The 14,962-nt window shown below is 44.7% G+C and overlaps 1 protein-coding gene across 1 annotated transcript in view; it reads left to right on the forward strand.

Annotated features, from left to right (window-relative positions):
* ABCA2 (ATP binding cassette subfamily A member 2) overlaps positions 1-14,962 on the forward strand; it is a 72,031-nt gene that overhangs the window by 19,869 nt on the left and 37,200 nt on the right. Inside the window, exons 2-9 of the mRNA XM_020981818.2 lie at positions 6,878-6,971; positions 9,609-9,720; positions 10,226-10,389; positions 11,211-11,338; positions 11,724-11,837; positions 12,279-12,464; positions 12,560-12,778; positions 14,184-14,524. Coding sequence (XP_020837477.1) covers positions 6,878-6,971; positions 9,609-9,720; positions 10,226-10,389; positions 11,211-11,338; positions 11,724-11,837; positions 12,279-12,464; positions 12,560-12,778; positions 14,184-14,524 — 1,358 coding nt within the window. The remainder of the gene's footprint in view (positions 1-6,877; positions 6,972-9,608; positions 9,721-10,225; positions 10,390-11,210; positions 11,339-11,723; positions 11,838-12,278; positions 12,465-12,559; positions 12,779-14,183; positions 14,525-14,962) is intronic.

The following is a 14,962-nucleotide window of genomic DNA, read 5'->3' on the forward strand; positions in this document are numbered from 1 at the left end:
ATAATTATTGCATTTTTTACTTCAGCTGAAACATAATAGATTCGGCTACAGCCCCTTATTTTAACTCTGTGTGTCTTTCTGTTTCAAGTGTATTTCTTGCAGACAACATGTTGTTGGATTCTAGATTCTTATCCATTCTGCTATCTTCTTCTGTTTTATGGGAGAGTTCATGCATTCACATTCACAATTATGATTATTAACTGTGCATTTTCCTCCATCCAGTTTTCTTCTGTTTATTCTTCTCTTCCTTTTTATCCTATCCCTCCTCTAAAGTCTGTTTTACCTGGGAGTTTTCATTTTGGGATCTCTTTTGGATGGTGTTCAGTGGATTTTTTCAATTTCTTTTTTACCCTCTGGTTTGAGGACATTGGGGTAGTTTTTCTTAGTAATTTCTTGAAAGATGATATCTAAGCTCTTTCTTTAATCATGGCTTTCAGGTAATACCATAATTCTTAAATCATCTTTCCTCGATCTGTTTTCCAGGTCAGTTGTTTTTCCTATGAGATATTTCACATTTTCTTCTATTTTTTTCATTCTTTTGACTTTGTTTTATTGTTTCTTTATATCTCATGGATTCATTAGCTTCCACTTGCCCAATTCTGATTTCTAAGGAATTATTTTCTCCAGTGAATTTTTGTATCTGTTTTTCCGTTTGTCCAATTTTGTTTTTTAAGGTGTTATTTTCTTCAGCAATTTTTGTACCTCTTTTTCCATTTGGCCAATTTTGTTTTTTAAAGGCGTTATTTTCTCTGGTATTTTTTTGTGCCTCTTTTATCAAGCTTTAATTGTCTTTTCATAATTTTCTTTCTTTGCTTTCATTTCCTCCCCCTAATTTTCCTCTTATTACTCTTATTTGATTTTGAAAATAATATTTTTAGATCTTCCAGGAATTCTTGTGTTCAGTTCATTTTTTCCTGAAGCTTTGCTTTTAACCGTTCTATTTTATTATTTATTTATTTATTTTTATTTTTAAGGCAATTGGGGTTAAGTGACTTGCCCAGGGTCACACAGCTAGTAAGTGTCAAGTGTTTGGTCTGAGGCCAAATTTGAACTCAGGTCCTCCTAACTTCAGGGCCAGTGCTCTATCCACTGCACCACCTAGCTGCCCCATTTATTTTTATTTTTTGCTTTTAACTGTTTTGACTTCATTGTCTTGTTCTGAGTTAGTGTCTTGATCTTCTTAGTCACCGTAGTAGCTTTTTATGGTCGGGTTTTGTTTTGTTTTGTTTTGGTGTTTGCTCATTTTTTTAACCAATTTCTTGATTTAGAACTTTATGTTAATATTGGGTTCTGTTCTCCACATTAGGGATGGAGGGGCCTTGTCTCAAGCTTCAGGCTTTTTCACACTGTTATTTTCAGAGCTACTTCTGGGGGTTTGGAAGTTTTCAGTGCTTCCAAGGTGGTATTATCTGGGGAGAGGTGAGGTCATTGTTCTCCTGGTCTGAACTCTGGTCCTTACCCAGGAAAGACCCCTGGTCCCTCGGGATTGCAGTCAGTACTGCTCCTCAGGGCCCCTGCTCCCATGAGACCAGAAACAATGCTATTCCTCAGGATCCTTGAGCCCTTGGGACCAGAAATGATACTGCCCCCTCTTGATAGAAAGTGTTCCTTTTCACTCTTGAACTAAGACCCAGAAGTGGGTATAGCCAATGGAATTGCCAAACAATGTCCAGCCCCGTGCCCAGTGCTAGCATAGGGCTCCCCTGTAATCTCTTTCTGACTAGTTACCATCTTTGGCTTGAGAACTCCTGAAGCTGCTTCTGTTTCTGTCACCACCATCTAGTTGCACCACTAGTGATTCATACATGTGGGCTTCAAGTCAGTCTCCACCACCAGTATCATACTGAGTTGGCTGTCTACTAAGCCTCCAGGTCTTTTTCCCATAAACTTTGGCCTAGCTGTATCTTATCCATACTGTTCTTATGCATGTAACTATATAAACATTTCCATTAAATTTCAGCATGTTAGATTTGGCTGATTGTTCAAACCTGATCAGACTTGTTTTGGAAACCAGTTTCATTCAACTTGTTAGCTTTCAGTTTTAAAAAAAACTTATTCTTGATATTTTAAAATTTGTTATAATTATTTCTTAACATATCCTTGCTCTATCCCTTATCTAACAAAGCTTGTGACAAAGATTAAAAAAAAAAGGAAAAAAAGCAGTTTAACAAAACCATCGATCATATCTGACAGAATATGTAATATTCTGTGCCCGTGGTCTCCCATCTCTGCAATAATGCAGTTTCTCAGCTCTTCTTTGGTCATTATAATTGCACAGTGTTCTCTCTCTCTCTCTCTCTCTCTCTCTCTCTCTCTCTCTCTCTCTCCCCCTTCTCTCTCTCTCTTTCTTCTTCTTTTCCTTCTCTCTTTCTCATTTTTTTCCTCATTTACATTGTTGTAATCATTTGGGTATATTGTTTTCATAGTTCTGCTTACTTCATTCTGCATCTGTTCATTTAAGTCTTCCTATGCTTCTCAGAATTCTTCATGTTTATTGTTTCTTATGGAGCAATAATAATTCATTTATTATATTTATGTACCATTATTTGTTTACAATTCCTCAGTTGATGGGCATCTTTATTTCCAATTCTTTGCTTCAGCTAGAGGGACTGCTGTGAATATTTTGGTAGAGAAAGGACTTTCCTTTCTGTCTTTGACACTGAAGTACATGCCTTGTAGTGGGATCTGTGGGTCAAAGGATATGGATATTTTACTGACTTTTTTTTAATCATAATTCCAAATTTCTTTCCCATCTTTAGTTTTTTTAAAAATTTATTTAAAAAAAAAACAACTGACATGTTCCTGGGATTGAGGCAGTAGGATCAAAAATTAATAAACATGAAAAGCAACATTCAAAGTTTGGTGAAAAGAACCCTTAGATTGGGAGTCAGAAGGAATGGATTCTGGTCCCAGCTATGTGACTCATCATCTAAGTTATGAGACCTTGGATAAGTTGCTGCTCTCTGAGGCTCATTTTGTAAAATCAGGGAGTTAGATTAGATGGTCTCTGAGGTCCTTTGTATCTCTGACATTATTTGATCAAGATTTGATAACTATGAATTTATGCATGGGTGGGGGGTGGGGGAGGTCCATATCCAGGGAATTTTCTGGCCCAGGGAGGGCAGAGAACAGGGTTCTTAACTAGGAGTCTATGAGCTTTGAAAATATTTTCATAACTGCATTTCAATGTCCAATGTCTTATTTTATGCTCTTAAAAAACATTATTCTGAAAAGAGGGCTGTAAGCTTCATCAGACTGCCAAAAGGTCCATAATACAAAAAGGGTTAAGAACCCTTGGTCTACAACATCTCACACTGTTTATCAAGATAAGGTCAAAATGGGTACATGATTAAGACATAAAGGGTGATATCATAAGCAAGTTAGGGGAGCATGGAAAAGTTACCTGTAAGATCTATGGGAAAGGGAAGAGTTTATAACCAACTAAGCGATAGAGAAGATCATGAAAAGTAAAATGGATAATTTTGATTACATGAAATTTTTAAAAAGTTTTTGCACAAACTAAATCAATATAGCCAAAATTAGAAGGAAAACAGGAAACTGGGAAAATAATTTTATAGTAGGTTTCTCTGATAAAAGTCTCATTTCTCAGGTATATAGGGAACTGAGTCAGATTTATAAAGATAAGAGCCATTCCCCAGTTGATAGTCACAGGATGTGAATAGGCAGCTTGCAGAAGAAGAAATCAAAGTTATCAATAGTCACATAAAAATTCTCTAAATCACTAATGACAAATACAAATTAAAATAACTCTGAGATATCACCACATACCTATCTGAGTGGCTAACATGACAGAAAAGAAAAATGACAAATGTTAGAGGGGGATGCACTGTTGGTGGAGTTGTGAACTAGCCCAACCATTCTGGAAAACAGTTTGGAATGATGGCTGTAAAACTGTGCACACCCTTTGACCCAGCAATATCACTACTAGGTCTGTATCTCAAAGAGATCAAAGATAAGGGAAAAGGATCCACATGTACAAAAATATTTATAGCAGCTCTTTTTGTGGTGGCAAAGGATTGGAAATTGAAGGGATGTCCATAAGTTGGGAAATGGCTGAACAAGTTGTGGCATATGATGATCATGGAATACAATTATGCTATAAGAAATGATGAGCAGGATGGGTTCAGAAAAACCTAGGAAGATTTATCTGAACTGATGCACAGTGAAGTGAGCAGAACCAGGAGAACGCTGTACACAGAAACAGCAATATTGTAAAGAGGATCAACTATGAAAGACTTAGCTACTCTGATCAAAAAAATGATCCAAGACGATTCCAAAGGACTCATGATGAAAAATGCTGTCTACTTCTAGAGAGAGAACTGATGAATTCTGTGTGTAGATTGAAGCATACTTTCTTCCACCTCATTTTTTTTTGCTTTTTTTTCTTCAGCACAATTAATGGAAATATGTTCTGCTTGATTTCACATGAATAATTGATATATTGCTTGCCTTCTCAAGGAGGGGGGAGGGGCAGGAGGGAGGGAGAGAATTTAGACCTCAAAAGAAAACAATGAATGTTAAAAAAAATCATAAAATAAACATCAACAACAAAAAAATAAAGCCATTAGAGATACCACTGGTTTCTACTTCACTGCTCTTTAGACAGTTCTTATTTGACAGCTTGAACCAAAATGAACAAATACCTAGATACCATTAGGCTTCTAGTTCTGGCTCTCACACTAATTAGTTGTATGACTTTGAGTAATTCACTTAAATTTAGGTTTGTTTTTAAAGTTTAAAAAAAAAAGCAGCCCTGGTCCAGAGTCTGGGGTTTGGGTCTTCACTGCCAACATTCTTTGCCCTGTAGTGCTGATGGAACCTGGAGGAGAAATTCTGGTTTTGTCTCATGACCCATCCCCGTTCAGCCTCTCTCGAGGTCAGAGGTCACTGCTGACCACCATCTACCTTTCCCTACCATTTCTGGGCTCAACTGGGACAGTAGTTGGGCCTCTGCCCTATTTCTCCCATAAGTGAACACACTTGTGGGCATGTTACATTCAGCCTGAAGCATCTGAACTGACCTTTGGTTACCCCCGCAGTGCTGGGAGCACTGTCTCCTGGCACTGCCAGGAATAGGGGCAGCACATGCCTTGTGCATTGGCAGAGGAAACTGGCCACATCTCTGGCCAGGAGGTATACAGCTTCCTATGGCTTCCCAGGAATAACATGGTCATGGGTGATCCCAGGAGTGGGAACTAATACCATACTGCCTGGGGCCTTGGTTGGGAATATCCATCCCCTTTGTCCAGTGGGGTTAACTTCTTCATTCCTTCAAAATCCCCATTCCCATGGATTTCCTTCCTGTGGTGACTGCTTCTCATGCTGTGTTCTCCAGACTTACTCAGCTGGCCCTGGCATTTCTTGAGCAGGTGCCAATTTAAATAGCAGGATACTGCCTACCAATAACTAAGTTATGCCCACAGTACAGGCCCTGGGTCACTTGCCAAGGCAGCTGTAACACCTTCCCTTGGCTTCTCCTGGAACCCCCCTCTACAACTCTCCCTGCTGAATCTCTAGACTTTAAAAGCATCTTTCTGCCTCCCCAACCTGGTGCCGTCCCCCAGGTCTGGAGAGATTCCCCTCTGATAGGGAAATGGTAGAATTTTGGTTAGAAACCTTGTTATTGGGAGCTACCTATCAGAAAATGATGTATGATTTATTGTCCCTGCTTCCAGGGCTGGTAAAGAGCTTCTGTTGTGGAGGGCATCTTAGGAGGGGCATCGGCTGGTGCTGTGGTGTGTAGGGGACAGGGAGCATAAGGTGAGGAGCACAGAGAATAAAATGAGGACAAATTTGAGCAAAAGGAAAAGGCAGAAGCTGAGGGGAGGACCTAAGGCCTGAACACCACCTCACAGATCCATCTGCCTGGGCCCCAGTGGGAGTCCAACCTCTGCTGCCCTTGATTCAATATAATTAACTTCCACAAGCATTTCTTTCCTACTTGCCAAGAACCGGGCAATGAGTGTGGTCTGGAGATATAAAGACAAAAGTTAAACAGTTTCTGCTCTCAAGGAACTTCCTTTCTATTGAGAAACTTACATTCTTAGGTAAGGGCCTCAACTCCTCCCTGCTGAGCACAAAGGTACTCCAAGTACTGGAGGCCGGAAACTTGGGTCCTGTTCTTCGTCCAACTCATAGGCTAGTAGATCTGTAGCTGGAAATGATCTAGTCCAATTTTCTCATTTTACAGATGAGGAAATTGAGACATAGGGAAGTTAAATGACTTGCCCAAGGTCACACAGGGAGTTAGCATCAGGTGTGGGATTTGAACCAATGTCCTTTGACTCCAGTCTTTTCTGCTGTGCTGTTGGATATCAAGCCAAGTCCAGGCTCCTTTTTGAGTCTTAGCTTCTCTTTCTGTCTCTTGGAGACACACCCGTATTCAGGTCAAAGAGATTGTTTTGAGGGGCCAGTGATATTTGGGGAAAACACTTCTGGAGGTCAGGTGAAGAGAAGCTTTACTCATATCAAATTGGAGGAGGTGATCGCTCACCTGCCAGTCAGTATTCCTAGATCCTGTTCTGTTTCCGACTGGAGACCACACCACCTTCCTTACCTCATACTGGAACATCCTTCCCTTCCCTATCTCTGTTTAGCCAACATGGAGCTAGGAATATATTGATAGGCAAGGGGGTGCTAAGAGAGTTCTCAAGTATTGGAGCAGTTCTATCCTTAGTGACATTGAAGTTAAGCTCTAGTTCCAACCCCCCTATCCCTCATCTACCCTCACCCCCCAGGGAAGGTTTTGTCCTAGACACACTTCAGCCTTCCTTATCCCAATCCTGTATCTTGGGACAGTGGAGACAAGGGTTTCCGGATGTGGCTGTTCTCACTTTCTCTATCTCTGTGTCCACAGTGGGTTCTGGCCTTCGAAATCTTCATCCCCCTTGTTCTCTTCTTCATCCTCCTTGGGCTGCGGCAAAAGAAACCTACCATCTCGGTGAAAGAAGGTGAGGTAGAGGCCATTGGTTGGGGTTGGGGGGAGGGTGCTGGAGAACACCATGGAAAAAGCACAGGCTTCAAATCCTGTCTCAGTCACTTATCACCTAGGTGACTTCAGGTAAGTCATTTAACCACTCTTGTTTTCCTCATTTATAAGATAAAATGGTTGGTTGGGTGAATTGTAAGCTTCCCCTCCAGCTCGAAATCCAATGAATCCTATCACTAGGAAGGAGAAAGTGTTACTTTTACCCTACTCATAATTCAGCCTATCACAGAGCAGGGTAGATGATATATCTGAGAAGGGCAGGGGGGTTCTGGAGACGAGGAAGCCTAGGAGGACAGGAAAGAGATTTGGAACAGGGAAAGGAGGGAGGGATTGGGGAGGGAAAGATATTCAAGATGAGAGGAGATCCAGGGAAAGATATTCAAGATGAGAGGAGATCCAGGAAGGCCTAGAAGGTGGGGAGAGATGGTGTCTTCATCATGTCTATTCACATAATGGTATATTTGCATGTATATTCCATGCATGCACATGTGTGCATGTGTGTGCACACAGGAACTTGTATTTCAGCATCTCCTCAGCCTGGGCCCAGGTAATGAAGTGGACATGGCCAGCCAGGCTGCCTGCCGGAGGAGTTGTCTTCGGGTCACCATCATTCGCTTTGCATTCAAGGGCTGAGATGCCCCTGCCTCAGCTTCCTCACCTCCCATTCACTGTTTTTTTTTGTGTGTTTTTGGTTCTCTTCTCCCTCCCCCACCTCCATCCTCTCATGCATGTTCTCTTCTTTTCTTCCTTCTGCATTTCTGTGCCCGTCTGAATCCCTTGCATGACCAGTCTGTAAGTTCCAGTCTCTCTCTGCCCCCTTCCCTTCCAATGACCCCCAAGTAGTCTTGGAAATGGCTGGTAGATTCCTGGCTGCTTCTCTGATTCCTCTTCCCACCCTTCTGTTTGCTCTCCCCTCTTTAGGGCTCTGGGATGGTTCTGGTGGGCTAGGTGGGGTATCCCTCTTGGGAAGGTAGGATATTAGCAGTGCTTCCCACGGTTTAGCTTGGGCATTTCTGCTGCTAGCTTGGTCTCACCTTTGCTTCCTGGTTTGTACAGTTTCTTTGTTAACTCCTTGGTTACGCACAGTTCCACCCAAGATCCAAGGAAGGCAGGCTTTGGGGAGGCAGACCCAGTTCTAGGTCTGTGCAAGTATGTCAGGTCTAGGAGAGCTGGTTCTTTCCCCAGGAAAAGAGAATGAAAACAAGGAAGTAGAATTCAGCTTTTTAGTTTGTTGCAGAGGCCCTAGGAAGGCATTGTAGGATTGAAAGAAAGTCATTAGGTCATTAAAAAATCCTGCCCTGGGACCTTGGATTAGGGGACACCCCATAGCTATTTCCATCAGCCCCCCAGGGGGAGCATCCCCTCCTGTTGAGGTCATGAATCGGCCACAGACGTAGCCAGGCAATGGATTCTCCAGACATTCCCCAAAGCTAGGCTGGTTCCTTTTTTCTTCCTATCAGGTAATGGGGTAGATGGTCCATACAGAGGTGGGGAGGGGAAAGGGAATATCCTTGGACATCATTATACCCCAGGTGACAACTTCTGTGCTTGGAAGGGAAGGGACCTAGGCCAGTTTCCATCTGCTTTTCCTCAGTCTGACTAAACCTCCCTGAAGAGCTGACTCTCCTAAGAAGGGCTAGTCTGGGGCTGGGGCCTACCTGAGTCTCCTCTCCTCACCCCCTTCCCTACTCAGCCCAATTCCCATTAGGGGTTACCCCCTCCTGGGCCCTGATTCCCTATAACCATGGGCTTCTTGAGGGGCTTATCTGAAAAAGCTGCATTTCTCAGGGGAGAGAAAAAAAATTGGGATAGCAGCTTCAGGAGAGATAAGATGATTATTCCCCCCCACCCCGGAGTGTGGATGAGGGCATAGAATAATTACCTGAAGGTAGAAGGAGGGGTGGAAGCAAGAATCCTGGGGGAAGGGATGCAGGCCTTGGTACATATCCTTTGCACACTATCCTAGGGCTAAAGGGAGGCAGCTTTTCCCTCTTACACCCTACCCCCAATTCTTCTTCCCTAATAGACTCTGGGGCTTGGCTAGGGGAGGAGACATGGGCTTCTGTTGATAAACTGCATTCACTGCTCTGCTAATTAGTCTGCCTGAGAAGTTAGAAGTCACTGTGTACCCCTAGGACATATCTGCTGGCTGGTTCCCCAAGAGCCCAGGATGTCTCCTGTGCCTTACATTGGCTATGCCAAAACAATAGGATCACCCCGACTCCCTGACATCCAGGGGAGGTTGGACCAACACTTATACTGGGAGGGAAGGGATCCCCTTGGGCCATAAGCTCTTTGACTTCTGACTTGTACTGGCTGTGCCTGAAACAACTTCCTGGCCCCAATCTCTGATTTAACCCACTGTACTGCTCTGGGCTGGGCATTCTGTTTCTTTGTCCCTATCTCTGTCTCCTCTTCTATCTTCTCTTTGTCTTTTTCTCTGTGACTCTTTCCTCTTTGTTTAGCTCTTTTTCCTGGTGTCTCTCTCCTTCTCTCTCCTCTGCTGTCTGTCTCTGTTTCTCTCTCTGTGTCTCCCTTTCTCTTTTCTACGAAGTCTCACTTCTCCGCTGTCCTCCTCATCTCTCTCCTCCCTTCCTAGCATACTACACAGCATCGCCCCTCACTTCGGCGGGCATCCTGCCTGTTATGCAGTCCCTTTGTCCGGATGGCCAGCGGGATGAATTTGGCTTCCTCCAGTATTCAAATTCCACGTGAGTACCAGAGTCTGTGTCCCTCCCTGGGCTAACTCCCAGAGGTTATCTATTTCCATCAGCCTTTGAGAGTCTCTTCTTAGCTGGCACTACCTGTGCCTGGGAAATGTCTCCATACCAGTTTTCTTCTCCAACTTCTTACATCCAGGTCCCGATCAAGAAAATGGTGGGCACAAGTATCACCTTTTACAAGAGGCTTTTTGTGATCCTCCCACTTGCTATTACCTTCCTCTTAACACTTTGCATTTATTTTGTGTATGTTATACATACATACATACATACATACATACATACATACATATATGTGTATATATTTATATGCAAGTGGTTATCCTCCAGCAGAATGTAAGCCCCATGAAGGCAAGCACTTCCATTTTTGGTCTTTGTATGCCTCATAGACCCAGCACAGTGACTGGCAAGTAGCAGGTGCTTAATAAATGTTTATTGAATTAAAAAAAAGAAAGAAAGAAAAAGGTGGGTAACCCATCAGGTGCTGTTCCCACAGGGTGACTCAGCTCCTAGAGCAGCTAAATCGAGTGGTGGAGGAGAGTAACCTGTTTGATCCTGCGAGGCCCAGCCTTGAGGAGGAGTTGGAATCTGTCCGAAGTCATCTGGAATCCCTTAGCAGTGGCCCTGGGACCTTGGAAAGCCATTTTGACAGCCAAGCAGGTGGGCCTGTGAGCCTGTGGGTGTGGGGATTAGAGGCAGGATTTCTGGGTTCTAGGACCCATCTCCCCAACCCAGGGAAATGTGAATTAATCCCTTTCCAATCTTGGTGCCTCAGTTTTCCCATTAGTCCAATGGTGGTAAGTATTTAGAAACCTTGAGATAAGTATGATGTGATAGAAGGAGCATTGAATGTAGATTTAGAAAACCTGGAAAACATCCAGAGAAAAAACTATGGAATCTGAATGCAGATCAAAGCATACTATTTTCTCTCTCTTTTTTTTTCTTTCTTGTAGTTTTTCCCTTTTCTGATTCTTCTTTCACAACATAACTAACGTAAAAACATGTTTAATTTGATTGTACATGTATAGCTTATATCAGATTGCATGCCATCTTGGGGACAGGGAAGGAGAGGGAGGGAGAAATATTTGGAACTCAAAATCTTATAAAAGTGAATATTGAAAACTAAAAATAAATAAATTTTTTAAAAGGTAAGAAAGAAAAAAGAAAAGAAAACCTGGATAAGAATGCCACTCTTTCCAGTATAACCTTGAGCAAATTTACACTGTGACCTTACTCTGACAACTCTGTCAAGATCACCTGTGTGACCGTGGTCAAGTTACTTTCTCTGGGTTTCAGTTTCTGCAGCTGTAAAATGCTGGGGTTGGACGAGTCAAGGAGACTTCCTCAGTATTGGAAGCCTGTCTGGAGGTGGGAGTCCCTCACCAGGGCTGATTCTGAGGACATGCCTTCAACTCTAGCTTCCCTGTCCAGGATGATGGGCCTTCTCACAGAACCATCTTGTCTTCCCCTGCTCTGTTTAGTGTCCGACTTCACTCTGGGATCAGCAACCAAGGACAGACAGGAGTTCTACCGTTTCCTTTCCCAGAATTTGTCCCTGTCCAATGATACGACGGAGATGCTATTGGGTTCCAAGGTCAACCTGCATGAGGTGAGTGACTGGTGGGGAGAAATAGGGGACTGGGGTTGGCCTGGTATTGGGACTGAGCTGCTGACCTAGAACGTGGACTAATTTGCCTGTTAGTGGATACAGAGAAGCATAAAGTGAGGTACTTGCCTTCAAGGAACGTATGGGAACAAGGCATATGGTCTATTTTTAGGAAAAGCTTTCCCAGCCCCCTTATAGTCATCCCACATGGAACAGCCTGGCTAGAGAAAGTGGGCTGTGTGGAAGTATTCCCAGCCTGGTCTACGGCTTGCATGTGGCTGGCCTGTACTTTAGGTCTGTAAATATGTTTCCTTCCTTCCTTCCTTCTTCCTTCCTTCCCTCCCTCCCTTCTTCTCCTCCTCCTTCCCCTCCACCCCCCCCATGGCAGGTCTATAGGCTACTCTTTGGTCCTTTACCCACCGTGACTGAGGGCATGTTGTCAAAGAAGGGAAAGGAACCCTGGGTTCGCTCAGGGGCTGGTGAAAAGAAATTCCTGCTGGAGGTAAGGTTCCCCACTCCAAAACCAAGATACAGAGGTCTGACAAGTGGGAAGAGTAAGAGGATATGAGGAAAGCCTGTTAGTGACCAGGGCTTCAAGGGTATTGGTACAGGGATTAATGGACATGGTGAGGAATAGAGTGGTATCAGCAAATATGATTGGGTACGGTTAAGTGTGGACTTATTTAGGCATCACTTCAGTTAAGAGGAGGAGGTCTGGGGAAGCTGGAGTGAGGAGGAGAAGTAGATGAATCTAACTAGGAACTGTTAAGAGCTAGGGAAAAGGCAAAGATATGTGGTCTATACAAAGAAGGCACAGGAGAGGAAGAGGATGGAATGCAGAGTCTGGGGATACAGAAGGGATCTGCTTCCTAGGGGGAGCTATTCTTTGAACCTCTATGCTCTCTTCTGTTCTGGGCTTTTTCTCCTTCTCTCCCTCCCCCAGGATGGCCTCCCGGGCAGCTGGCGAGACCTCGAAGAAGGACTAGTGCCTCATGCCCTACAGGAACCTACCCACCATGCCAACAAGCAAGTTGTATTCCGCCTCCTGTCCCAAGCTCTGGGCCTGGCTGGTCCTCCTCTGGAACACCCTGAGGCCTCCAGTCCCCAAGCCCTGGTCAGAGAGATGGAGGTGAGGGACAAATATGAGAATGTGGAACAGGAGTGGAATTAGGCATTCATGGGGACTATCCCTGCTGCCACCAACTCTGCCTTCTCCCTCTTCAGGAATTGTTATTGGCACCTAAGTTACTAGAACAATTGACATGTGCACGGGGCTCAGAGGAACTGAGTCAGATTTTGACAGTGTCTGAGAGCCAGAGGGAGCGGCTGCAGGCTTATCGCATGGCTGTGTGTAGTGGAGAAGCTGGAGCACGAGATCAGCGTTTCTCTCGCCTGGCTTCTGAGCTCCAGGACCAGCTCGATATACGCAAGATTGTCTCACAGGTGAATGCACAGAGGGGGTAGGGCCTCTGAGATTTCCTCTTCTCTCTGATGCCCTGAAGCCAAAAGAGGAGCAGGCTGGCCTGACTGGAGACTAAGACTCCTGGCCCTGTATCCTGGAGCCCATCCTGTCCCTTCTTGTTGCCTCAGTTTCCCACCACACTTATCCGAAAGCGCCAGTTGTTTGAATGTTTAGAAATTTGGGATCAGATATCTTTGGAATTCATGTGGGGAGCTTTTTTCCCCTTTTTTACTCAGGGCAGGTATGAGTCTGACATGTATAGGTGACTGCAAAGAGATTAATTTGGTTGGAAGGAGAGTATTGAGGGAAATAAGGTTGAATAAATATATTGGGACTAGGTGTGAAAAGCCTCGACAGCCAAAGCTTTGACTTTATTTTTGAGGAAGTGGGGATCCCAGATAGGTTTTGGATAGAGAAAGGCACTGGCTGTTGAGAAATCAGATTGCCCTGGTGGTCTGTGTAGAGGGATGATGAGAAGCAAGGAAACCAGTTAGGTGGTTATCATTGTTTGTTTAAGTCAGAGGTTATGAGCTAGGACTAGAGTTAAGGTACATATCAGACCAGAGAGATAATGGGGAATTGAGAGGACTTTGTGGGTGATCGAGTGGGAATGAATTAAGGAAATTATGGCTTTGAGCCTCGTGGGGCGGTGGCACTTTCAGTAGTGGGTAGGGAGAGGTGGTTTGGGTAAAATGCTGAGTTTGATTTTAGACATAGATCCTGCTAGGAGAAACCCCACTTCACTGTCTAGTTTTTTGAATTTCCTTTTCATTAAAATTCATGAAATACTTTTTTTCATTCTCCTGCTGTGTTTGATACTGCCTGCAGATTCGTTCTTCATCAGGGTAGGGGACAAGGACAGGATGCTTAGGGAGGGAGCCAGCAGATTGGGGCTAGGGCTAGGCTGGTCTCAGGGGCTAGTTGGGGGTAGAGGAAAGCTGGAATGGGGGCTGGGAAAGAGCTGGGGATTTTGACAGCTGCCGAGGCTGGGCCTCGAGCCTGGCTGTGCTGGAGAATGTTACATTTTCAATGTGAGCATTTACACCTTTGAAATCAGCAAATGCTACAAACCAGGGCTTCTTGATATATTATTTCATTGATTGTCTAGAGTAAGGAAAGTAACAGAGGAAAATGCTAATAATACAGATTAAATGTAAAGTATTTCCTGGGAACATTTTTATGTGGTATTTTTTCCAGAGAGCTTGGCTGTTAAACATTTACCAGCAACACACATAGGTTTGAAATGGGAGGAGCAAGGGGGGCTTGCTATGAGGGAATTGATTTATAGAGACTTCTTCTCAGTGCCGGAGAGGCTGGTATGTAGTCCCAAACCTTTCCTTCTCTGTGCTTCATATTTTTCTTCATTTCTGTTCCCCCTCCCCACAGCTCCACCTAGAGGCAGTAAATGGCCCAACCACTCAGCGGAGGTCCAGGCTACAGGTGCTGCTTGGGGACCTGCTAGGTGTCGAGAAGGTGCTTCGGGATGTTGACGTTCTGTCTTCCCTGGCTCGCCTACTCCCCCAGGGTGCCTGTGCTAGCCGGGCCCCACCGCAGACTGCCAACGGCACCGGCTGGGCCACCAACGCCACAAGCAGCACCAGTGGCAACACCACAGCGGAGGATGGGGAAGGCGAGGGCGAGCTGGGAGGGGATGGTCTGCATGGAAAGTGCTCTGCCTTTGTGCAGCTCTGGGCCGGGTTGCAGCCCATCCTCTGTGGGAACAACCGGTATGGGGGCCAGAAGAGGGGTTCTGGGGCCGGGGTGGGGCCTACTGTTTATGGGAACAATGAAGAGGGCAGGGCGGTGTGGATAAAGTGAAGAGAATTGAACCAGGTGTCAGGAAGCCTGGGTTTGAGTCCCTGTTCTGCAGATCACTATCTTATGTGATCCCCCTTTCCCCGCCCCAAGGCCAGTCTCTTGGCTGCCCAGGGTCTGGCTCTCCTAATCTGTTCAATGAGAGGGTTGATTGATGCTCTGTAGAAGACCTTCTCAGGGCTAATGCTCTGATTCTCCAGGATGGCAACAGGGCTTGGCAAGAAGCCGGGGTGAGCTTTGGGTTCCCTGTGGCCAGAGATAGGGACTGGAGCAATGGCATTGGAACTAGGCCAGTGGAGAGGGAGGGCCCCAGGACCGGGACTAGGACAGAGTTCCTGAGTCCAGCAGGG

Source organism: Phascolarctos cinereus, unplaced genomic scaffold (genome assembly GCF_003287225.1).
Source record: "Phascolarctos cinereus isolate Bilbo 61053 unplaced genomic scaffold, phaCin_HiC Scaffold_2;HRSCAF=192, whole genome shotgun sequence".
Lineage (NCBI taxonomy): Eukaryota > Metazoa > Chordata > Mammalia > Diprotodontia > Phascolarctidae > Phascolarctos > Phascolarctos cinereus.